The sequence below is a fragment of the Bombina bombina genome, chromosome 10, assembly GCF_027579735.1.
Source record: "Bombina bombina isolate aBomBom1 chromosome 10, aBomBom1.pri, whole genome shotgun sequence".
NCBI classification, from domain to species: Eukaryota; Metazoa; Chordata; class Amphibia; order Anura; family Bombinatoridae; genus Bombina; species Bombina bombina.
The window spans coordinates 217,131,640-217,157,772 of record NC_069508.1 but is presented as its reverse complement, the minus strand read 5'-3'; the positions used below and the strand labels follow the sequence as shown (position 1 = coordinate 217,157,772).

The 26,133-nt window shown below is 39.4% G+C and overlaps 1 protein-coding gene across 1 annotated transcript in view; it reads right to left on the bottom strand.

Annotated features, from left to right (window-relative positions):
• Positions 1–26,133, bottom strand: part of SGIP1 (SH3GL interacting endocytic adaptor 1) — a 1,342,240-nt gene that overhangs the window by 961,763 nt on the left and 354,344 nt on the right. The window contains exon 6 of the mRNA XM_053693689.1: positions 20,648–20,823. Within this exon, the coding sequence (XP_053549664.1) occupies positions 20,648–20,823 (176 nt within the window). The remainder of the gene's footprint in view (positions 1–20,647; positions 20,824–26,133) is intronic.

The following is a 26,133-nucleotide window of genomic DNA, read 5'->3' as shown; positions in this document are numbered from 1 at the left end:
CAAAAATCTTGGACTTTCTGACCTCTGTCAGAAATATATTCATTGATAGGGAATCTATTATGGTCCCTAAGAATACTACCCTTGTAGTTGGAACGAGGGAACTCTTTCCCAGAATCACCTTCCATCCGTAGGAACAAAGAAAAGACAACAAGATCTCCGTATGCGAGTCAGTCAAAGTCTAGAGCAAAGATGCCCTAGGAGAGGTGCGCTTGTGTAAGGCGAGGACACTTTCCAGACGAAGGGGAGGCAGCACTCTTGGTAATGTGGAAGATCAAAAAGGAATCCTGCAAGAGCAGAAAGAAAAGGCGTCACATAGGACAGTATGTCTGCACTAAAAGGTAACACAAGGCAATTAGAATTCCTTGCGGGCAACTACTCACAAGAGCAGCGGCACAACTGGAGTGCCGGACACAGCAGATTGGGACCAATAGAGTCGCCCAACAGACTCCCAGGCACACCGCAGGGCCGGTCACGTGGATTCAGTGCAGCCATCCAACCATAGGATAGCACGAGATTGAACCGATCGCCAATATGCCAAAGAGGGTGTGTGGTGACGTTTTAGCAGACTCGATAGGGATCACTCAAACCCCACAGGATACAAAATAAAAATAGCAATAGAGCAAGTATAGTAAAAAGTGACTATTTTATTTAAAAGTACACTTAAAAACAGCAACACGTTTCCCAGCAACAATAGGCCATTTCATTAGGCCGTATGAGAGCTTGCTTGTTGAAAAGCCGCCACCTGAACCAGAATGTTATCCAGATAAGGCGCCACTGCAATTCCCCAAGACCGGATCACTGCCAATAGAGCCTCCAGAACCTTTAAGAAGATTCTGGGCGCTGTGGCAAGGCCAAATAGAAGAGCTACAAACTGAAAGTGGTTGTCCAGAAAGGCAAATCTCAGAAATTTGTGCTGATCCCAGTGAATGGGAACATGAAGGTACGCATCCTTCAGGTCTATGGTCATCATGAACTGACCCTCTTGGACCATGAGAAGAATGGAACATACAGTTTCCATCTTGAAGGACGGTACTCTGAGAAACTTGTTTAGACACTTTAAGTCTAGAATTGGTCTGAAGGTTCCCTCTTTCTTAGGAACCACGAACAGGTTTGAATAAAATCCTAGACCATGTTCCTGAATCGGAACTGGAACTATCACTCCCAGGTAAGAAAGATCCTGTACACATTTTAAGAACGCCTCTCTTTTTATCTGGTTTACAGATAATCTGGAGAGGAGGATCCTGCCCCTGGGAGGAAAAGTCTTGATTCTAACTTGTAACGCAGGGATGCAATGTCCACCACCCAGGGATCTGGAACATCTTGTATCCAAGCTTAAGCGAATTGAGAAATAAACTGAGCCACCAATGAGTCGGGTATTAACCCTGTAGTGCCCAAGCATACGCTATCTCCTCACTTCACCAGTGCCTGCTAATCTGCCCAATATAGATCCCCACTAGGATCAAACTAAAACGTCCGAATTTTTCTTTATATTGTAGCATGAATTATAAGCTGTTTAAAGTACCAGTGTCTCCTGATACTCCAAGGAAAAAAATTGGCACTTACCTGTGTTATAGGCTGTCCGGCAGAAAAGACAGTTCACCTGGTATGAGAGGAAGCCACTCCTCACAGAGACCTAGGATAAAATAAATTAACAGAGAAAGCCTACTCTGGCATTCTGAGAGAGGGCAGCAACGTGTTAGGAAAACGCAGTGAGGCCCACCCCACAAGGTCCTAACTGCTTTAAAAGCTACCATAGCCCTGTTGAAGAGACTAACGTGGAGTACAGCTAGCCCCATATTGTGATGGAAGATCAGAGCAATCCTGCCCTGGCTTCAAAATAAAAAAATCTTGATAGAAAAATCTTATATAAACACCACACTGAGTTGTGGGAAGGGAAGTGATACCTAACAGCTTTGCTGTGGTGCTCTTTGCCTTCTCCTGCTGGCCAGGAGTAATATTCCCAACAGTAATTGATGATCCGTGGACTCACTGTGTCTTAAGAAAGAAAAACACATTGATTCTCTCCAGCTGCTCCCAGCAGACGAGGAACACATTTCAAAATCTACTGGGAAGAAGATCAAAAGGAGTTTGTTTACACCGATGCCTGCAAAGCAGGTTATATACTGACCTATACTATAAAGGACCATTTACTATAGTATTTCCTAATGGTTGCAATACAAGTTTATAAAAATGAACATTAACCACTAAATAAATGATAGATAGAATGATGCATCAAAAGAAAATACCAGTTTTTGAATATGTAGACTTTTTAATTAAAGTTTCATTATCTGTTTAAATATTGACAAAATAAGCAGGTTAAATTAGCACTACACTTGTAATCTAGCTCTATGAGTAAAGTTTTAGTGTAAAACAATGGGAGCTGCAATGTTGTAACTTAGGTTACATTCTCTGCTGTGGCCAATTAGGGACAGTTATAAATAGATCACTAGAGTGTGCAGCCAATAGTTTTGTGGAATACAAAAGTGTTCTGCACTTCAATTTCTAAAAGGAACTGAAAAGCTCACAATTTCAGAATGGAATTACAAGAAGAAGGGACAAAATAAATAATGAAAGTATGGGGCGGAGCCAGCTGCCGAACCAGCTGTCGCATGTTTTTTTTTTTTTATCTCTTAGGCCTAGACTAACAAATGTATCTATTATCAGCAACAAACTGAACTAACTTAGAATATGGATGATCATTAACAAGTCTGCAACTGAAAGATAGCCTTTCAGAGACGGGACATGCATCTAATCCAGGATTCAGTACCTCCTTCGGGAGGAAACCCCTGCACTATGAGTAGGAAAATATGTAGGCCTTCCTCCTCTACTACCGACCCAAGGCCTTATAAGGCAAAGACTGCATATATTCCCAAAACGGAAGAATATTAGTTATTATATGGCTTATTGCAAGATTTTGGTCGACAGATGGCAAGCCGTTTCTCTGATCTATCTGAGACTCTAAAATCGGCTTTAAAGAGAGAGGTTTGCACCGCATTTGCTAACAAGGATTCTGGGAGCACACAGGGGGAGATTCCTCCAGAATGCCTGTTGCCGACGTTTCCTAAACCCCCACTAATCAACTTGAATAGGGAAAATGTGTGTGATCCATCACAGGGACATTCTACACCAGTGGTTCTCAACCAAAGTGACCTCAATGCCCGGTAAATTTTAGCTGGACATGTCCAGGGCCCGGTAGTTTTATTTATATATATATATATATATATATATATATATATATATATATATATATATATATATATATATATATAGTTATAGTAAGCAGCAGGGATTTGCCCTATCAGTAACTAATCAGTTCAATGTGGGTTTAGTGGGGGCCCTGGAGTGTGGGGGTCCTGCCGAGGGTCTGTCGCTGTGAGGGACATGGAGTGTGAGGTCTGGCCCTGGAGGTTGGGGGCCCTTTCTTTGGCCCTTAATGTTGGGCGTCCTGGTTCTGGAGGTTGATGGGCCTGTTGGGGTTAGGGCAGGGAGGCTACCATGTTCATTTGCATAAATTTGAATACATTTGGGTCAGTGTGAGACAGTTTTCCTGGAGCCTTGATTGGTCTCAGTCTGCCCCTTGTGTGCAGTGGGGAAAGACTGTGCAGTGGAGGCATGACAGGTCAGGGCCCACCAGCAGGGCTATCACGGCCCGGTACTGGGCCACGGCCCGGCTGTTGAGAAACCAGGTTCTACACTGCCTCTCGCTGACCATACGACAACTGCACCGAGCATTACAGCCCTATGGGAACGGAGCTTACAGAGTATGGAGATTAGTCTACTTCCTTGGTCCAAATCATATCTCACAGCATTTGTGGTACATCGTTGGATCTTGGCTCGTGACCGTGGTGAGCTGACTGTGAAGGAATCCATTAACGAGAATCCGGCAATAGAACAGCTGTTTACAGTGGGCCCAGCCATTACCCCCACTAACTTTATGCACACATGGGAAGAAGTTTCGGATGAGATGCGGCTCAGTTTCAAAATGGAGGCGTTAGCAAGACCGCTACTATGGATCCGCAATGTCAAATTACATACCGGGATCTACACACCATGCAGATTCACACCGCAGCCAGATTCTGATCTATCCTTCAGTTGTTTCATAAAGGCAGGAGTGGGGTGAGTTTAGATGCTGCGCAGCTGAAGCCTTATTCATCCGCTCCGACATCAGGCTTCTTTTCACCGGTGACTCTTGCTACATGAGCCCAATGCTGTAGCTATTAACCCAGCTTTAACTGTTTTATAGTTTCCTTGGCATTCTGAAATACTCCTGAATATTCTCCCGTTGTGGTGAACTTTGAACTGGGTTGGATGACTGTTCCCATATATATATACACCTCTTGGGGTACTTGATTAATATACCTCTTTGGGCAACTTGATTAATATTTTGTATGAAACCCTTATCTGAAAGGGAGAACTCTGATGCCCAAAATAGTTTGTAATAAGTCTGTGCTCAGTTTGCTACGTATGGATTAATCCAACATATTATTTTACTTCCTATTTGTCAATATATACTATCACGGTAGGGGTTTTTGTAGTATATACAGTCAGCCTATCAACTGAAGTTAGATTTATTAGATGGTTTGTTGTTTTACATTTACATATGCAAGTCTCTTAGCTGTTATGGTTTTCCTTTTATTTATAAAGAATATACAGGTTACTCTAAAACCCTTCAAGGTATACTTATGCTTGTTTCTTGAGGATTATTTGTTGCTATAGGCTATAGTATATACTTCGGTCCTTAGTTATTGTACTATTTGCATAGTTACCCCAGGATATTCTCATTACTACTCCCTGCTACTATCTTTTAATATGCTAGAAAGAACGGTGTGCATGTCACATACTGGCTACATATGCTTCAATAATATGTTTATAGCCTGAACTTCTTACATAGCCATATATGGTTTTGCTTAGCCCATTTGCTCTAGTTCTTACACACACTCCACTACCTTGTCTGTGCATAGGAGCTACATGTTTCCAAATGATGACCCTTTCATTTGCAATACTTGTATGGTTATATGGGGCCCCTTCTCTTCCGAGAGGTATGGGTCATATACAGCTATTTATCATTCCTGTGTTATTGTATAATTTGTTTATGCTACTAATATTTCTACATGCATCTTAGGTACCTATATCAGTATCCACGTGTCTACTCGCTTTGGTGGGCTATGCTCCTTATATTGACCAGTACTTGTAGTCCCACTTCAGGTATACTTACCTGCCTCGGGCGCTCGCGTGTACAACAGACCCCATACTGCCTTTGCTTAGATCTGGCATAGGATAAATCTCTGAACTGCCTTTTTATGTGACCGTGATCTTTACTATACAGTTACTGGAAAGCATTGTTCCTTATTTGTAATTAAGTTTAACCCAGTTAATATCACTTGAAGTTTATATGTATAAGGGTGTATTCACTTCAGGGTTCTGTTTAGTGAGTCCTAATAGTTTACAGTTGTTATTATTTTATACTACTTTTCTTTTAACCCCATACATGCAGCCTAAAGGACTCATCCATCAGTGTAATTCCAATAGTACTCTATTGTTCCCTGTATTGTTCTGTCTACTCCATTATTGTTTATATTATAGGCTGAAGGCCCGACTTAATATGCTACCTCCCCCAGTATACACGTTATCTCAACCGAGTGGTATTGTTGGGAATCTAAGAGCCTTGAGCAGGACAGACAGTATTACACATTGAACTGCTGTTCCCCTCCCTATTAACTAAATGAACAATAAGCTGTTCCTACATATATATATATATATATATATATATATATATATATGTATATGGCTCCGCCCTCCACCCTTTCCCTCATATATAGAGCGGTGCTCACCCGCTGAATTCCCCCCCCCTTACTATATACGTATTCCTCTTCTTCTTGAAGCTCCTAAAGAGCTGCTCACCTGGCCATCAGTTATTTTTTTTACAATTCTGGTCCATTGGGCCTAAAACTGTGTTCCCATCTGGTCAGTCATTTATGCTATCTTAATGAAAAATCGAGGTTTCATTAGCCTACCATTAATGTTTTATATAACTGTCGAAATGTTTCGCTCAATTATGTTTGTATCTTTTTCTCTTATCAAAAAGGAGTATTATGTTTTATGTTTGATATGCAAAACCTCAATAAAAAATATAAAAAAAAATAAAAAAAATAATGAAAGTATAGTGTAGTTAATATATATATATATATATATATATATATATATATATATATATATATATATATATATATATATATAATGTCAAATGCAGTGAGAATGAATCCGGTGATGATCCGTAGTAACCCACCACATAAACAGCCAGCACAAGAGATTAAAAAAATCACCACTTTAATGTATAAGAAGCATAACGTTTCGGCCCCAAACTAGAGCCTTGGTCACATGCAGCAAGTCACAGCAGACAGGCATGTTGCCTGTCTGCTGTGACTTGCTGCATCCATTGTTTGGATCTCTGGCCGAGCACTGAGTGGTTGTTACTGTTGGTGAGTGCTGATTTACTTCATAACTTATATATATATATATATATATATATATATATATATATATATATATATACAGGCAGTGCAGAATTATTAGGCAAATGAGTATTTTGACCACATCATCCTCTTTATGCATGTTGTCTTACTCCAAGCTGTATAGGCTCGAAAGCCTACTACCAATTAAGCATATTAGGTGATGTGCATCTCTGTAATGAGAAGGGGTGTGGTCTAATGACATCAACACCCTATATCAGGTGTGCATAATTATTAGGCAACTTCCTTTCCTTTGGCAAAATGGGTCAAAAGAAGGACTTGACAGGCTCAGAAAAGTAAAAAATAGTGAGATATCTTGCAGAGGGATGCAGCACTCTTAAAATTGCAAAGCTTCTGAAGCGTTATCATCGAACAATCAAGCGTTTCATTCAAAATAGTCAACAGGGTCGCAAGAAGCGTGTGGAAAAACCAACACATCACTGGAGTGCCCAAAAGCACAAGGTGTGCAATACTCAGAGACATGGCCAAGGTAAGAAAGGCTGAAAGACGACCACCACTGATCAAGACACACAAGCTGAAACGTCAAGACTGGGCCAAGAAATATCTCAAGACTGATTTTTCTAAGGTTTTATGGACTGATGAAATGAGAGTGAGTCTTGATGGGCCAGATGGATGGGCCCGTGGCTGGATTGGTAAAGGGCAGAGAGCTCCAGTCCGACTCAGACGCCAGCAAGGTGGAGGTGGAGTACTGGTTTGGGCTGGTATCATCAAAGATGAGCTTGTGGGGCCTTTTCGGGTTGAGGATGGAGTCAAGCTCAACTCCCAGTCCTACTGCCAGTTTCTGGAAGACACCTTCTTCAAGCAGTGGTACAGGAAGAAGTCTGCATCCTTCAAGAAAAACATGATTTTCATGCAGGACAATGCTCCATCACACGCGTTCAAGTACTCCACAGCGTGGCTGGCAAGAAAGGGTATAAAAGAAGAAAATCTAATGACATGGCCTCCTTGTTCACCTGATCTGAACCCCATTGAGAACCTGTGGTCCATCATCAAATGTGAGATTTACAAGGAGGGAAAACAGTACACCTCTCTGAACAGTGTCTGGGAGGCTGTGGTTGCTGCTGCACGCAATGTTGATGGTGAACAGATCAAAACACTGACAGAATCCATGGATGGCAGGCTTTTGAGTGTCCTTGCAAAGAAAGGTGGCTATATTGGTCACTGATTTGTTTTTGTTTTGTTTTTGAATGTCAGAAATGTATATTTGTGAATGTTGAGATGTTATATTGGTTTCACTAGAAAAATAAATAATTGAAATGGGTATATATTTGTTTTTTGTTAAGTTGCCTAATAATTATGCACAGTAATAGTCACCTGCACACACAGATATCCCCCTAAAATAGCTATAACTAAAAACAAACTAAAAACTACTTCCAAAACTATTCAGCTTTGATATTAATGAGTTTTTTGGGTTCATTGAGAACATGGTTGTTGTTCAATAATAAAATTAATCCTCAAAAATACAACTTGCCTAATAATTCTGCACTCCCTGTATATATATATATATATATATACACACACACACACGTGCGATTTATCATTTCATATTACCATCTCAAAGTGTTAAATGTCCTTTTATTGATAACATGTCTTAACAAATTACAGCATTTTATGTCAACTCTACAATGCCCTTTAAATATTGGCATTTCAGAAAGATCTACTGAAATGGAGGAATTACAATTTTTCTTGGTTAGGTAGACTAGCGGCGGTAAAAATGAACGCCCTCCCACGAATTCTATACTTATTTAGAGCCTTGCCTATTAAGATCATTAGACCAAATATAGAAAAGAAGCAAGCTGAACTGCTCTCCTTTATAAGGGGAAATAAATTGGCAAGAGTAACAAAATTAATAATAAAGAGGCATAAATCGTTGGGCGGAGTAGGAGCCCCAAACCTAATGGACTACTACAAAGTGGCTAGATTAGCACAGGATACTATGATCCCGAAGAGGTCAGAGGAAGCTATATGGCCTTCACTTGAAGCAGAGATATGAGGAAGGAGTGACCCAGACTTAATTCTATGGGACACATGTCTCTCACAAACCAGGACTCCTCTAAACCTTTCACTTTAGAGCTCACACTAAACACGTGGACGAAGGTAGTGACAAAAAATGATATTTTACTAGAACACTCCCTATTGACCCCACTCAGATACTTACTACTTAGTGACCTCTGGACACAGACCTTTAAATAAGTTCCTCCCTTCAGTCATTCCTAAATAAATCCCTGAGTAGAGCTCCCACTGTTTTAGAAATCTATAGCAATAATCCACACTGTACCAAATACTCAATATCCAAACTCTATCTAGTTATACCATCTTCCCCAAACAAAACCAAATCCCCCATAATGTTAACATGGGAAAAAGATCTAAATATTTCTAGGGAAGTAAAAGATTGGGAGCAATTCAGTCTGCTAATAAAGGCCTACTGATCATGGACTTGAAAGAAAACACTATGAAGACCCTTTTCAGATGGTATCTGACACCGCTGAAAACCTCACATATGTGCCCACAAGGTAATAGAATGTGTTATAGAGGATGCAGGGAGATGGGATCATATAGGCATATATGGGATTGCACTGAAGTTAGAGTAATATGGAGATGTTTGTCCTCTCTCATTGGCCAACTAATAGACGAGGAGTTTAAACTTATGATACAGCAGGCTTTACTTCATGAGTACATTGACATACAGTAAATATCTCAACACCTTTATCAGAATCCTCTGCAAAGTCACTAGAACCTGCATTGCAGAATATTGGAAGACAGGTGCTCCCCCCCCCCATGGTCAGAAATATATAACAAAGTGCAACACACTTATAACATGTGCGAGTTAGCATCTGGGATACTAAATAATAGAGATCTAGTTAATAAGATTTGGTACTACTGGATCGGTAGGGAAGAGCTACTTAAATGAATACTCCCTAATATTTTTGTCCGGTAGGGCATTGCAAAATGTTCTTTTTCATGAATAAAGAGTTTGTAATTGTTATGTTGTCACTAACCCCTCCAATGTATCCCCCCTCCCCCCTACATATCTGTATTTGCTAGCATTGTTCGACATTTGTTAACCTTAACTACATTGGTGATGATGGCTGGTAATGGTAATTGTACTTTATAGAATCAAAGATACAAAAAATTGTTGCCAGAACCATGGATCTTCGAGATCCATGAACTGGAGATTATACATCTTTATGAACATGTTGTATGGGCATTTGTAGTTAAGAAAGAAGAGGTGGCCAAGATTGTTTATCATTATACGCAATATGGTTGGCAGACTACCTCTCATCACTGATATGTCCTTTTTCTTTTAATTTTTTTGTTCTGGAATATGTTATACAGATATTGTTGTATATGTATCATAAAATATGTGAATAATTTAATTAAACCTAAATATTGGCATTTCAAAAGGATTCTCAGCAGCAAGAGCTAGAAGCATATCTATACTATAATCGCTTTGTACCGCGTCCGTCGGTGTTGTCAGTTCTGCACGCATCCTCAAAGAAATGTTGGCTGTGCGAGGCAGCCAAAAGAATGTTGGCTGCACGCGCATCCAAAATAATCCACCTGGATGCAGCGACGTTCGGATGAAGAGGAGATGAAGAGGAGCCTCCACGCCCCTTTGGAGCACTGTCGCTGAGAACCTCCGCTGAGGTCCGCCTCTCCAGATCAGCACATCGGGGAAGACTGCTCCGCACCGCCTTAGCTCAGGATGAAGATAGAAGATGATGGAGCCGCCTGGAAAAATACCTTCACCGCCGGACTTCAGGAACGGTAAATACATATTTGGGGCTTATTTTAGGCTTTTTTTTTTTTTAATTAGGGTTTTTGCACCGTAAACGAGCAGATTGGTTGGGGTTGGTTGGGTGGGGTTTTTTACTGTTAGGGGGTACTTTGTAATTTTTACATGTAAAAGAGCTGATTTCTTTAGGGCAATGCCCTACAAAAGGCACTTTTAAGGGCATTTGGTAGTTTATTGATAGATTAGGGGTGTTTTTATTTTGGGGGGGATTTTTTATTTTTATTGGGGTATTAGTTTAGGTTTATTTTTTTTATTTGGGATAGTTTTGTTTATTTTTTTCTGTAATTTTGCATCTTTTATTTTTTGTAATATTAGTTTTGGGGTTTGTAGGTTTTTAAACATAGACTGCTCTCTGGGCAGGCTTATCTTCTAGTTTTTAATAAAACCAATACCCAGCCCATAAGAGGTAAGTTACTTCTGTGTGTAAGTTCAATCATTTTATGCCCAGGTAATGAAATATTTATACATTTTAACTTGTTTAATTTCTCTTTCTATTAGGGTGGGTTTGATTGACTACTGTATGGCTGGCAATATTGTTTTGGAGAGGTAAATCAGTAGTTACAAGTAGTAATGTACTTTCAGAGGACCAAAGCATTACCAGTAACAATGCCAATGGAAATAATAAGGTGTTAAACTGGATTAGGAACGAGCTGGATCTAAACAAGGTGCTTGTTTGAAGTCTCTAATTATAAAGCTTAATAACTTGTCAAACACAAATTGCTTTTTCACACCGAGTAATATGATCACCATCTGCTTGCTAGATCTCTACAGGTAAGACAGATATTTGAAATCAATAGCTAAAATAAAAGGCAAATATTTAATAAAAAATAACTTTATGCACTCATTATATTAACATTTTACTGCAAGGTATATTCAGAATTGTTTTGGAGTAAAATGTTCCATAAATGTCAATGACTCAAATCATACTGTAGAGCAGTGTTTCTCAACTCCAGTCCTTAGGGCCATTAAAAGGCCCCATATTCATTACTGAAACAATCATCTGAAGAGTGAGAGCAGGTGAGTAACCATGGTTACTAATCAGCGGATTGTTTCACCTGTGCTCTAGTAAATATATAACGAATACAGTAGAGGAATATTATAGACTTGCGCTGTACTTGCACTAAATGGTTTAGAGAAAATTAAGTGAAAAAATGACATGTTAAAATTCAGGCGTGGCCAACTGGCGGCCCATGGGCCACATGACCCTTAAAAGGGATATAAAAACCAACAGGTTTCTTTTATGATTCAGACAGAACATACAATTTTAAACAACTTTCCAATTTACTTCTAGAATCAAATTTTCTTGAAATTGAAAAGCATTAAAGGGACACTAAACCCAAATATTTTCTTTCATGATTTAAGTAGAGAATACAATTTTAAACAACATTCCAATTTACTTCTATTATCTAATTTGCTTCATTCTTTGGATATCCTTGATTGAAGAAATAGCAATGCACATGGGGGAGCCAATCACACAAGGCATCTATGTGCAGCAACCAATCAGCAGCTACTGAGCCTATCTAGATATGCTTTTCAGCAAAGTATGCCAAGAGAATTAAGCAAATGAGATAATAGAAGTAAATTTCAAAGTTGTTTAAAATGGCATACTCTTTTTAAATCACAAAAGAAAAGATTTGGGTTTCATGTCCCTTTAAGGTAAGCTCAGGAGTGTGGCAGCAGTTTTTCAAGAATTTTATACATTAGCTAGAGCACTATATGGCAGCAGTTTTATTTCAATGTTATACATTAGCAAGAGCACTAGATGGCAGCAGTTTTATAACAATGTTATACATTAGCAAGAGCACTAGATGGCAGCAGTTTTATAATAATGTTATACATAAGCAAGAGCACTAGATGGCAGCAGTTTTATAATAATGTTATACATTAGCTAGAGCACTAGATGGCAGCAGTTTTATAATAATGTTATACATTAGCAAGAGCACTAGATGGTAGCAGTTTTATTACAATGTTATACACTAGCAAGAGCACTAGATGGCAGCAGTTTTATAATAATGTTATACATTAGCAAGAGCACTATATGGCAGCAGTTTTATAACAATGTTATCCATTAGCAAGAGCACTAGATGGCAGCAGTTTTATAACAATGTTATACATTAGCAAGAGCACTAGATGGCAGCAGTTTTATAACAATGTTATCCATTAGCAAGAGCACTAGATGGCAGCAGTTTTATAACAATGTTATCCATTAGCAAGAGCACTAGATGGCAGCAGTTTTATAACAATGTTATACATTAGCAAGAGCACTAGATGGCAGCAGCTTTATAATAATGTTATACATTAGCAAGAGCACTAGATGGCAGCAGTTTTATAACAATGTTATACATTAGCAAGAGCACTAGATGGCAGCAGTTTTATAACAATGTTATCCATTAGCAAGAGCACTAGATGGCAGCAGTTTTATAACAATGTTATACATTAGCAAGAGCACTAAATGGCAGCAGCTTTATAATAATGTTATACATTAGCAAGAGCACTAGATGGCAGCAGTTTTATAATAATGTTATACATTAGCAAGAGCACTAGGTGGCAGCAGTCTTACAATAATGTAATACATTAGCAAGAGCACTAGATGGCAGCAGTTTTATAACAATGTTATCCATTAGCAAGAGCACTAGATGGCAGCAGTTTTATAACAATGTTATACATTAGCAAGAGCACTAAATGGCAGCAGCTTTATAATAATGTTATACATTAGCAAGAGCACTAGATGGCAGCAGTTTTATAATAATGTTATACATTAGCAAGAGCACTAGGTGGCAGCAGTCTTACAATAATGTAATACATTAGCAAGAGCACTAGATGGCAGCAGTTTTATTACAATGTTAAACACTAGCAAGAGCACTAATAATCAGATCTCATTATTTTATCACACTGTGTACATATACATGTGTCTTTATCTTATATCTGTAGGTATAATCATATCTCATTACTTTACCACATTGTGTACATATACATGTCTTTATCTTATATCTGTAGGTATAGTCAGATCTCATTACTGTATCACATTGTGTACATATACATGTGTCTGTATCTTATATCTGTAGGTATAATCAGATCTCATTACTGTATCACATTGTGTACATATACATGTGTCTTTATCTTATATCTGTAGGTATAATCAGATCTCATTACTGTATCACATTGTGTACATATACATGTGTCTGTATCTTATATCTGTAGGTATAATCAGATCTCATTACTGTATCACATTGTGTACATATACATGTGTCTTTATCTTATATCTGTAGGTATAATCAGATCTCATTACTGTATCACATTGTGTACATATACATGTGTCTGTATCTTATATCTGTAGGTATAATCAGATCTCATTACTGTATCACACTGTGTACATATACATGTGTCTGTATCTTATATCTGTAGGTATAATCAGATCTCATTACTGTATCACACTGTGTACATATACACGTGTCTGTATCTTATATCTGTAGGTATAATCAGATCTCATTACCGTATCACACTGTGTACATATACATGTGTCTGTATCTTATATCTGTAGGTATAATCAGATCTCATTACTGTATCACACTGTGTACATATACATGTGTCTTTATATTATATCTGTAGGTATAATCAGATCTCATTACTGTATCACATTGTGTACATATACATGTCTTTATCTTATATCTGTAGGTATAATCAGATCTCATTACTGTATCACACTGTGTACATATACATGTGTCTGTATCTTATATCTGTAGGTATAATCAGATCTCATTACTGTATCACATTGTGTACATATACATGTGTCCGTATCTTATATCTGTAGGTATAATCAGATCTCATTACTGTATCACATTGTGTACATATACATGTGTCTGTATCTTATATCTGTAGGTATAATCAGATCTCATTACTGTATCACACTGAGTACATATACATGTGTATTTATCTTATATCTGTAGGTATTATCAGATCTTATTACTGTATCACATTGTGTACATATACATGTGTCTGTATCTTATATCTGTAGGTATAATCAGATCTCATTACTGTATCACACTGTGTACATATACATGTCTCTATCTTATATCTGTAGGTATAATCAGATCTCATTACTCTATCACACTGTGTACATATACATGTGTCTCTATCTTATATCTGTAGGTATAATCAGATCTCATTACTGTATCACATTGTGTACATATACATGTGTCTTTATCTTATATCTGTAGGTATAATCAGATCTCATTACTGTATCACATTGTGTACATATACATGTGTCTGTATCTTATATCTGTAGGTATAATCATATCTCATTACTGTATCACATTGTGTACATATACATGTGTCTTTATCTTATATCTGTAGGTATAATCAGATCTCATTACTGTATCACACTGTGTACATATACATGTGTATTTATCTTATATCTGTAGGTATAATCAGATCTCATTACTGTATCACATTGTGTACATATACATGTGTCTGTATCTTATATCTGTAGGTATAATCAGATCTCATTACTGTATCACATTGCGTACATATACCTGCTTCTTTATCTTATATCTGTCCATAAACAATCACCAGTACTTGGAGAGAACAATGGAAAATTAACATTTTATTACCGTACCTCTGCTATATCCCACTGGGAGTGTAATTTCTTCTGCTGGCTGTGTTTACAAAGCTTATCTATAGCTTGGACCTGCGGCCACAAACTTTCAGAATAGGTGGGGATACCACATGCTAAATCAACTATTTCAAATGCCAATATAAGCGTAAAGGAGCTACTTGTAAACAATTTAATACACTCCAGCAGGTAAAGTGGATCATTGGGAACAAATTAAAGTGGAAAACATTTTTGAGAAAAACTGTCCCTTTAAGGCTTCTAAAATGGATCTGTGGCCCACAAGTGTTAGGAAGTTTGCCATCAATGCTATAATCATTACACTACTCGCCATGTCCCTATATGCATGATGAAAAGAAGGGGGTCAGCTACATTGTTAAAATAGAAGACATTTGAAAAAAAAACAAAACCAAGCAACATATTGAAAGTAAGAAATCCAGTGTAAACAACATTTAGCAAAAAAAGACCGGAGAAAAACATAATTTATGCTTACCTGATAAATTTATTTCTCTTGTAGTGTATCCAGTCCACGGATCATCCATTACTTGTGGGATATTCTCCTTCCCAACAGGAAGTTGCAAGAGGATCACCCACAGCAAAGCTGCTATATAGCTCCTCCCCTCACTGCCATATCCAGTCATTCGACCCAAACAAGACGAGAAAGGAGAAACCATAGGGTGCAGTGGTGACTGTAGTTTAATTAAAATTTAGACCTGCCTTAAAAGGACAGGGCGGGCCGTGGACTGGATACACTACAAGAGAAATAAATTTATCAGGTAAGCATAAATTATGTTTTCTCTGTGTTACAGTCATTCAGAGCAGCTAATACCTCCCCAAGCAATACACAGAGGTTCTCAAGCTTAAATTTAAAATTAGAAATCTCTGAATCAGGTTTCCCCGAGTCAGAGATGTCACCCACAGACTGAAGCTCTCCGTCCTCATGTTCTGCATACTGTGACGCAGTATCAGACATGGCTTTAACAGCATTTGCGCGCTCTGTATCTCTCCTAACCCCAGAGCTATCGCGCTTGCCTCTTAATTCAGGCAATCTAGATAATAACTCTGACAGGGTATTATTCATGATTGCAGCCATGTCCTGCAAGGTAATCGCTATGGGCGTCCCTGATGTAATTGGCGCCCTATTAGCGTGCGTCCCCTGAGCGGGAGGCGAAGGGTCTGACACGTGGGGAGAGTTAGTCGGCATAACTTCCCCCTCAACAGAACTCTCTGGTGATAATTCTTTTATAGATAAAGACTGATCTTTACTGTTTAAGGTGAAATCAATACATTTAGTACACATTCTCCTATGGGGCTCCACCATGGCTTTCAAACATAATGAACAAGTAGGTTCCTCTGTGTCAGACATGTTTAAACAGACTAGCAATGAGACTAGCAAGCTTGGAAAACACTTTAAAACAAGTTTACAAGCAATATAAAAAACGTTACTGCGCCTTTAAGAAACACAAATTTTCCCAAATTTTGAAATAACAGTGAAAAAATGCAGTTACACTAACAAAATTTTTACAGTGTATGTAATAAGTTAGCAGAGCATTGCACCCACTTGCAAATGGATGATTAACCCCTAATTGCCGCTAACATTAGTCCGATAGTCTCCATGCACTGAGCTACAGATGGCCGAGGAATGGAATGAAGGACTCGGCAAGTGGTCAAGAGTTTTAACTTTCTGACCTCCGTCAGAAATATTTTCATATCTACCGAGTCTATCAGAGTTCCGAGGAAGGGAACTCTTGTGAGGGGGGAGAGAGAGAACTCTTTTTGATGTTCACCTTCCACCCGTGAGACCTCAGAAAGGCCAATACGATTTCCGTGTGAGACTTGGCTCTTTGGAAAGTCGACGCCTGAATTAAGATGTCGTCTAGATAAGGCGCCACTGCTATGCCCCGCAGTCTTAGAACCGCCAGGAGGGACCCAAGCACCTTTGTGAAAATTCTGGGAGCAGTGGCCAACTTAAAAGGAAGAGCCACAAACTGGTAATGCTTGTCCAGAAAGGCGAACCTGAGAAACTGGTGATGATCTTTGTGGATAGGAATGTGCAGATACGCATCCTTTAAATCCACGGTGGTCATATATTGACCTTCCTGGATCATTGGTAAGATTATCCGAATGGTCTCCATCTTGAATGATGGGACTCTGAGGAATTTGTTTAGAATTTTGAGATCCAGGATTGGTCTGAAAGTTCCTTCTTTCTTTGGAACCACAAACAGGTTTGAGTAAAAACCCAGCCCTTGTTCCGCAATTAGGACTGGGTGGATCACTCCCATTGTATGTAGGTCTTCTACACAGCGTAAGAACGCCTCTTTCTTTGTCTGGTCTGTAGACAGACGAGAAATGTGGAACCTTCCCCTTGGAGGGGAGTCCTTGAATTCTAGAAGATATCCCTGGGATACAATCTCAAAGGCCCAGGGATCGTGTACATCTCTTGCCCAGGCCTGAGCGAAGAGAGTCTGCCCCCTACTAGATCCGGTCCCGGATCTGGGGCTACCCCATCATGCTGTCTTGGAGGCAGCTGCAGGCTTCTTGGCCTGTATACCCTGGTTCCAGCCCTGGTAAGGTTTCCAGGCTGCCCTGGGTTGTGAAGCGTTACCCTCTTGCTTTGCAGCAGGGGAGGATGAAGCGAGACCGCTCCTGAAATTCCGAAAGGAACGAAAATTATTTTGTTTGTTCTTTGTCTTGAAGGACTTGTCCTGGGGGAGAGCATGGCCTTTTCCCCCAGTGATTTATGAAATAATCTCTTTCAATTCAGGCCCGAAGAGAGTCTTTCCTTTGAAAGGGATGTTCAATAGTTTGGATTTTGACAACACATCGGCCGACCAGGACTTTAGCCATAACGCCCTGCGCCCTAAAATGACGAAACCTGAGTTCTTTGCCGCTAACTTAGCTAATTGGAAAGCGGCATCTGTGATAAAAGAATTAGCCAGCTTAAGAGCCTTAATTCTGTCCATAATGTCCTCATATGAGGTCTCCGTCTGGAGCGCATCTTCCAGCGCCTCGAACCAGAAAGCAGCTGCAGTGGTTACAGGCACAATGCATGCAATAGGTTGGAGAAGAAAACCTTGTTGAACAAAAAATTTCTTAAGTAAACCCTCTATTTTTTTATCCATAGGGTCTTTAAAAGCACAACTGTCTTCAATTGGTATAGTTGTGCGTTTAGCAAGTGAAGAAACAGCCCCCTCCACCTTAGGGACCGTCTGCCACGAGTCCCGCATGGGGTTAGATGTGGGGAACATTTTCTTAAAAACAGGAGGGGGAACGAAGGGAATACCTGGTCTATCCCACTCCCTAGTAACGATATCCGCAATCCTCTTAGGGACCGGGAACACATCAGTGTAAACAGGAACTTCTAGGTACTTGTCCATTTTACACAATTTCTCTGGAACCACCATAGGGTACAGTCATCCAGAGTAACTAATACCTCCCTGAGCAGTAAGCGGAGGTGTTCAAGTTTAAATTTAAAAGCCAATGTATCTGAATCTGTCTGAGGAGAAACCTTTCCTGAATCGGAAATTTCTCCCTCAGACAGCACATCCCTCGCCCCCACTTCAGAGTGTTGTGAGGGTATATCGGATACGGCTACTAAAGCGTCAGAATGTTCAATATCTGTTCTTAAAACAGAGCTATCACGCTTTGCAGGTAACACGGGCAGTTTAGATAAGAACACTGATGGGGTATTATTAATAACTGCCGCCAAGTCTTGCAAGGTAAAAGAGATGCACTAGAGGTGCTAGGCGTCGCTTGAGCGGGCGTAACTGGTTGTGACACTTGGGGAGAGGTTGACGGGCTAACCTTGTTACCTTCTGTCTGAGAATCATCTTGGGCCACATTTTTAAGTGCAACAATATGTTCTTTAAAGTGTATAGACATATCAGTACAAGTGGGACACATTCTGAGAGGGGGTTCCACCATGGCTTCTAAACACATTGAACAAGGATTTTCCTTGGTGTCAGACATGTTTAACAGACTAGTAGTAATACAAACAGGCTTGGAAATCACTTTAATCAAGTAAAAACACATTTTTTTTACTGTGCCTTTAAGAGATAAAAAAGGCACACAATTTTACAAAACAGTGAAAAAATGCAGCAAACTTTTCGAAATTTTTACAGTGTGTACCTAAAGCATTAGTAAGATTGCACCACTAGCAATAAAAATGATTAACCCCTTAATGCCCAAACCGGATCGACAGTAAGCCAAAAAAACGGTTAAAAAACTTCAGCACCTTGCCACAGCTCTGCTGTGGCCCTGCCTGCCCTTAGGAACCAGATTTGTGGGGAAAAAGCTTCTTATAGGCCCTCAAACTGCAGCAGGACCCTCCATGTGAGAACAGCCTGAGCTTCTAGTCAATATAACTGCGCATCTGAGGCGCGAAATTAGGCCCCTCCCACCTCACTCGGGTGCTTGTGAGGCCTAAGGAAACACTCCCAAGTGTTTTAGTAATAGCCATGTGGATAACAACCCCTGAAAGAAACCCAAAGGGACCTTCAAAGTGTCTCAAAAAACGATATTTTCAATAAAAACCGTTTGCCCTGAGTAGTGTCAACCAGCATAAACTAGCCCTGTTATGTAAGCTTGAAATTCCATACTTAGTCTCTGAATACAGCTTACCTTTCCCTCATGGGGATATTAACAGTCTTTTTTAGCATTATCACAGTCTTGTCTAGAAATAAATGACTGAACATACCTTATTGCAGCCTAACCTGCAAACCGTTCCCCCCAACTGAAGTTCTCTTGTACTCCTCAGTCCTGTGTGGGAACAGCAGTGGATTTTAGTTACAACATGCTAAAATCATCTTCCTCCCTGCAGAAATCTTCACCTCCTTTCTGCTAGAGAGTAAATAGTACACACCGGTACCATTTAAAATAACAAACTCTTGCTTGTAGAAAATAAAAACTACAATTTTAACACCACATTCACTTTACCCTTCCGATTGCTTAGACCCGGCAAAGAGAATGACTGGGGGGTGGAGCTAGAGGGGGAGCTATATGGACAGCTCTGCTGTGTGCTCTCTTTGCCACTTCCTGTTGGAAAGGAGAATATCCCACAAGTAAAGGATGAATCCGTGGACTCGATACATCTTACAAGAGAAATGTCCTTATGGTCACAATCAACCAGTAGATTTAACTTTTTCATGCAAAACAACAATTATTTTAACGCTTTTAGATAGTGCCTGATAGGAATGTGCTTAGTTTAATGTTCCTTTAAATTGTATGCATATAATTACAGATAAATTCTGCAAAAAGAGTTTTAACTTGAAACATAATCCATAAGACTAGTATGAGACCTTACCTGAATACTTTATAAATGAAAATATATATATAAATAAACACTTTGAGGCTGTTTGTTTATAATAAGTATTTATGCAAAACCTCTGGTAGCAATAAAGAAGAGTTATTTTATGACATACAACCTATGATAAAACGTTAATAACTCTGATACATGGGACAAAGTACAGAATTATGATTCTAATATTAAATATGGATTACACTTCATAAAAACAAATCCCAAAGTGCAGAAAAATAGAGCAAAGCTGTTGAACTTAATGATAACTACAGGGAATTATCCTGAAGACCTATTTTACATTAAATTAAAAATAATATACTTAAATATTTAAAAAATATACATATACACAGCTCTAAATGACATTACTGAACTCTACCGTTAAAGCTTCAAATACAAATAGCGTTAGATAGACTCACCACAGGGGACGGAGACAGAGCAATATTTCCTATAGAAGCTTTCAGTTCATCCACAGTTGCAGCACTTTTTAAGCTATCTTTGGCTTGCAAAGGCTTAATCTTAATATTAAATTTCTTGCGAGACTCCTGTTCTTCCTCTGATTCACTTGATGAATAGAAGTGCTTTCCTTTGGTAGGTAAATCACAGTTAAAGATCATTCAGAGTTTGGGAAATTTTATACCATTTTTATTATACGAACATTATTTGACTGTTGTTTCCTTAGAGGGCCATGATACCCAAATGTTGAAACACTTGAAAGTGATGCAGCATAGCTGTAAAAAGCTGACTAGAAAATATCACCTGAACATCTCTATGTAAAAAAGACAGATATTTTACCTCAAAAATTCCTCAGTAGCCACATCCCATTGTAAAGGACTTCTAAGCAGCAAATCAGTATGTCTGTCCCGGGACAGCTAAGGGATTGAGCCTCGTGCACTCTCATGTTATTTCCCTATTCAGTTTAAGGAAGTTTACTATGAAATCTCATGAGATCACAGTAAAAGAGTTCATGACCTCAGCACTGCTGATGCCGATTGGCTGCTGTTCATGTCTTCATTTTTTTTTACCTGCAGCTGGGCAGTAACTGAAGTGTAACTTTTTACACAACACTTACTCTGGTGAGCTGAGGAAATTGTGAGGTAAAATATCTCCCTTTTTTACATAGAGATGCTCAGGTGATATTTTCATGTCAAGCTCAGTTTCAAGTGATTTAGCATATGAGTATTATGTCCCTTTAAATTGACATAGCATTGCTAACATTACATACTCTAATTAATCAGGACAGGCAATTTTTGTATTAGTTTCCCTTTCTGCTATGTGCTGAACCCCACAAAAGCCCTCAACAAATCGCTAAACCCTATCTTGGGCTCTTGAGAGGAAACAGCAGATTAGCCAATTGGGACTTACATATGCATGTAGCCACCAATCATCTCCGACTTCCTGTGGCAGCTCCCAATCTTGATTTCAACTATTTTAACTGGTTTTTGTGGGTTATATTCATAGTAAGCAAGGGACATAAATGTAACAATGAAATGCTTTAACAAATTAGAGGACCCTCCCCCCCTTAAAATAGAACCCAGCTACCTATAAAGTAAAGGTTCTAAAGTTACCTTTCCTTGATGGTTCTAAAAACGCTTCCATGATTCCAGTTCAGTTTCATATATTTTTTACAACCTGGTTATTATTAGAGGATATAATAATATGGTTGGTGCAAACCAGGGATGGGGAACCTTGGCCCTCCAGATGTTTCAGAACCACATTTCCCATGATGCTCAACTGGACTTCAGCGTGCCTAAGCATCATGGGTAATGTAGTTCTGAAACATCAGAAGTGCCATGGTTCCCCATACCTGGTGTTAACGCATGGAGACACCTAATTATCCAGACTTAAAGAAATTAAATGTTTAGCAGAATTCTATATTCACTTTGGCTAGGAATCTATCTCCAAAAACAAGAGTGAAATTACTCAATAGTCTCATCTCTTTCAATAATAAAGGGAATGATAGGTTAAATTAATTAGAAAACCTGATCAAATAGAATACTAGATAATTTAATTTTCTAAACTGAAAACATTTAGCTTGATAGAAACATATTTTCCTCATACTAATCAGATTTAATGTATTTATGGAATAGAAAGAACAATTTTAAAATTGATTATTCTACAATATTTTAAAAAACAAAATATAAAAGATCACTCTTTTGTCAAATATTATCAACATATTATTAAATGTAAATTGCTTGAGAAAGGTCAAGGTTTTACAACGGTTTATTTAAAATGTAAGCACCAGCATGAAGAGTTAGGAACCAACCACAGAGTTCTTAAAGGGACATGAAACCAAAACATTTTCTTTAATGATTCAGGTAGAGAATATAATTTTAAACAGCAATCCAATTTACTTCTATTATCTAATTTGCTTCATTCTTTAGATATCTTTTGTTGAAGAAATATCAATGCTCATGGGTGAGCCAATCACATGTGGCATCTATGTACAGCGACCAATCAACAGCTAGTGAGCCTATTTAGATATGAATTTAAACAAAGGATATCTTAAGAATGAAGCAAATTAGATAATAGAAGTAAATTGGAAAGTTATTTTAAATTGCACTCTCTTTCTAAATCATGAAAGAAAAAAAATGGGATCCATGTCCCTTTAAGTAGCCAGGCCAGCATCTTCTGGGAAATAAAAACATTTAGGAAATAGAAATAAAATTCTAGGCATATGGAATTCGAGGACATTCAACCCTTTACTTAATTTTAACAAGAATTATCTAGACCAGGGGTATCAAAGCTCAATGTATGTGGGGGCCACTGGCCAAGTGTTGTTCTTCCATGGGGGCCATTTGAGCTACAGGACTGGATATACTAAGAACTTGAAGTGACATTTACCCAAGTAGCACTGCATGTCTACACTGGACACTTGGCTTTATATTTATCTTGTTAGTGCCAAGTGAAGTTATTCTGGAACTGTATTACAATTTAAAAAGTGACAATTATCCAAGCAGTGCATGGTGGAAGTCTACACTGGACACTTGGCTTTATATTTATCTTGTGAGTGCCAAGTGAAGTTATTCTGGAACTGTATAACAACGTAAAAAGTGACAATTATCCAAGCAGTGCATGGTGGAAGTCTACACTGGACACTTGGCTTTATATTTATCTTGTGAGTGCCAAGTGAAGTTATTCTGGAACTGTATAACAACGTAAAAAGTGACAATTATCCAAGCAGTGCATGGTGGAAGTCTACACTGGACACTTGGCTTTATATTTATCTTGTGAGTGCCAAGTGAAGTTATTCTGGAACTGTATAACAACGTAAAAAGTGACAATTATCCAAGCAGTGCATGGTAGGAGTCTACACTGGACACTTGGCTTTATATTTATCTTGTGAGTGCCAAGTGAAGTTATTCTGGAACTGTATAACAACGTAAAAAGTGACAATTATCCAAGCAGTGCATGGTAGGAGTCTACACTGGACACTTGGCTTTATATTTATCTTGTTAGTGCCAAGTGAAGTTATTCTGGAACTGTATTACAACTTAAAAAGTGACAATTATCCAAGCAGTGCATGGTGGAAGTCTACACTGGACACTTGGCTTTATATTTATCTTGTGAATGCCAAATCAAGTTATTCTGGAACTGTATAACAACGTAAAAAGTGACAATTATCCAAGCAGTGCATGGTGGGAGTCTAAACTGGACACTTGGCTTTATATTTATTTTCTATATATTGCATAGATTGATTACAATTTCAGTCAATGAAACCAAGCAGTATGCTGGTAGTCAAAAGCCAGGGTTCCAAAAAATGTATTATCCATCTTGGGCCCTCTCACTCTAAAATATTTTTTTTTGGGGGGGAATGTTCCAAACCTAGATCATAGGTTAAAAAAATGAAATCAGTCAACATAGGGTAACAGTACCTTTGTTAGTAAGATCTGCAATGCTAGATGCATGTCAATTAGAACTCTGCTGGTCTTTTTTATGTAGGAGAAAACAATGATTTTAAACAAAATGTATAGTGATCAACAATTATAAAATGCACATAAGCAGATCTAGTAGAAAAACATAAATGATGCTTACCTGATAATTTAATTTCCATCGTGGGGAGGAGAGTCCACTGCTTCATTCATCACTTGTGGGAAATAAGAACCTGGCCACCAGGAGGAGGCAGACACCCCAGCCAAAGGCTTAAAGACCTCCCCCACTTCCCTCATCCCCCAGTCATTCTGCCAAGGGAACAAGGAACAGTAGGAGAAATATCAGGGTATAAATGGTGCCAGAAGAACAAAAAATAAATTTAGGTCTGCCCACCGGAGAACGGGCGGGTGCAGTGGACTCTCCTCCCACGATGGAAATTAAATTATCAGGTAACCATAATTTATGTTTTCCATCTAAAGGGGAGGAGGGTCCACTGCTTCATTCATCACTTGTGGGAACAAATACCCAAGCTCTAGAGGACACTGAATGAAGAAAACGGGAGGGTAAAGGAGGCGGCCCCTATACTGAGGGCACCACAGCCTGCAGAACCTGTCTCCCAAAAGTATGTAAGGATGACCAGGTTGCCGCCTTACAAATCTGCTCCATAGAAGCCTCATTCTTAAAGACGACGTCTGTCTGAACTCCTTTGTGGCTTGAAGATAAAACTTCAAGGCCCGAACCACATCCAGATAATGAAGAAACATCTCCTTTGAAGAGGATGAGTTAGGACACAAGGAAGGAGTCACTATTTCCTGGTTAATGTTACAACTCAACACCACCTTGGGAAGAAATCCCAAACCGGTTCGCAGAACGGCTTTGTCAGCATGAAAAACCAAGTAAGGAGGCTCAAACCGTAAGGCCGCCAACTCAGAAACTCTGTGTGCTGAAGCAATATCCAACAACAACAAGACCTTCCATGAGAGAATCTTAATGTCCAGAGCATACATAGGCTCAAACGGAGCCTTCTGCAAGACTTTAAGTACCAAGTTTAAGCTCCAGGGAGGAGCCGGATTCCTGAAAACCGGTCTAATCCTAACCAGAGCCTGAACAAAGGACTGAACATCAGGAAGCTCAGCGAGCTTCTTGTGCAACAGTACCTATAAAGCCGAAATCTGTTCCCTTAGGGAACTGGTGGCAAGACCCTTATCTAGACCATCCTGGAGAAAGGCCAAAATCCTGGATACCTTGACCTTGTACCAAGGGTATCCTTGTTCCTCACACCAGGACAAGTAGGTCCTCCACACCTTGTGGTAGATGCGTCTAGTGACCGGCTTCCTGGCCTGGACGAGAGTGTCGATCAATCTCTCCAAAAAACCTCTCTTGGCTAAGACTAGGCGTTCAATCTCCACACAGTCAGCCTCAGAGAATATTTTGATGTAGAAAGGGACTTTGAACTAGCAGGTCCTTGCGACAAGGTAACTTCCACGGTGGATAAGACGACATTGCCACTAGATCCGCAAACCCGGTGGTTTATATAAGCCACCAAGGTGATGTTGTCCGATTGGAATCTGATGAATTGGGACGACCCCAGAGGGGGCCAAGCCTTCAGAGCGTTGAAAATCACTTGAAGCTCCAGAATGTTTATAGGTAGGCTCGATTCCTCTCGAGTCCATTTGCCTTGTGCCTTTCTGGCACCCCAAAAGGCTCCCCAACCTGATAGACTCGCATTCGTGGTTACAACCTCCCAGGATGGTCTCAGGAAAGAAGTCCCCTGGGACAACTGGCCCGGTCGGGTCCACCAAGACAGGGACTCCCTCACCTGTCTGTCCAGAGATATCTGTTGGGACAAGTCTGAATGATCGCCGGTCCATTGTCTCAACATGCACAGCTGCAGAGGTCTGAGATAAACCTGGCGAATGGAATGACATCTATGCTGGATATTATGAGCCAGATTACCTTCATATACCTGGCCACATATGTCCTGGAGGATGTCTGCAGGGCTAGACAGTTGGACGCCAGCTTGCAACATCTC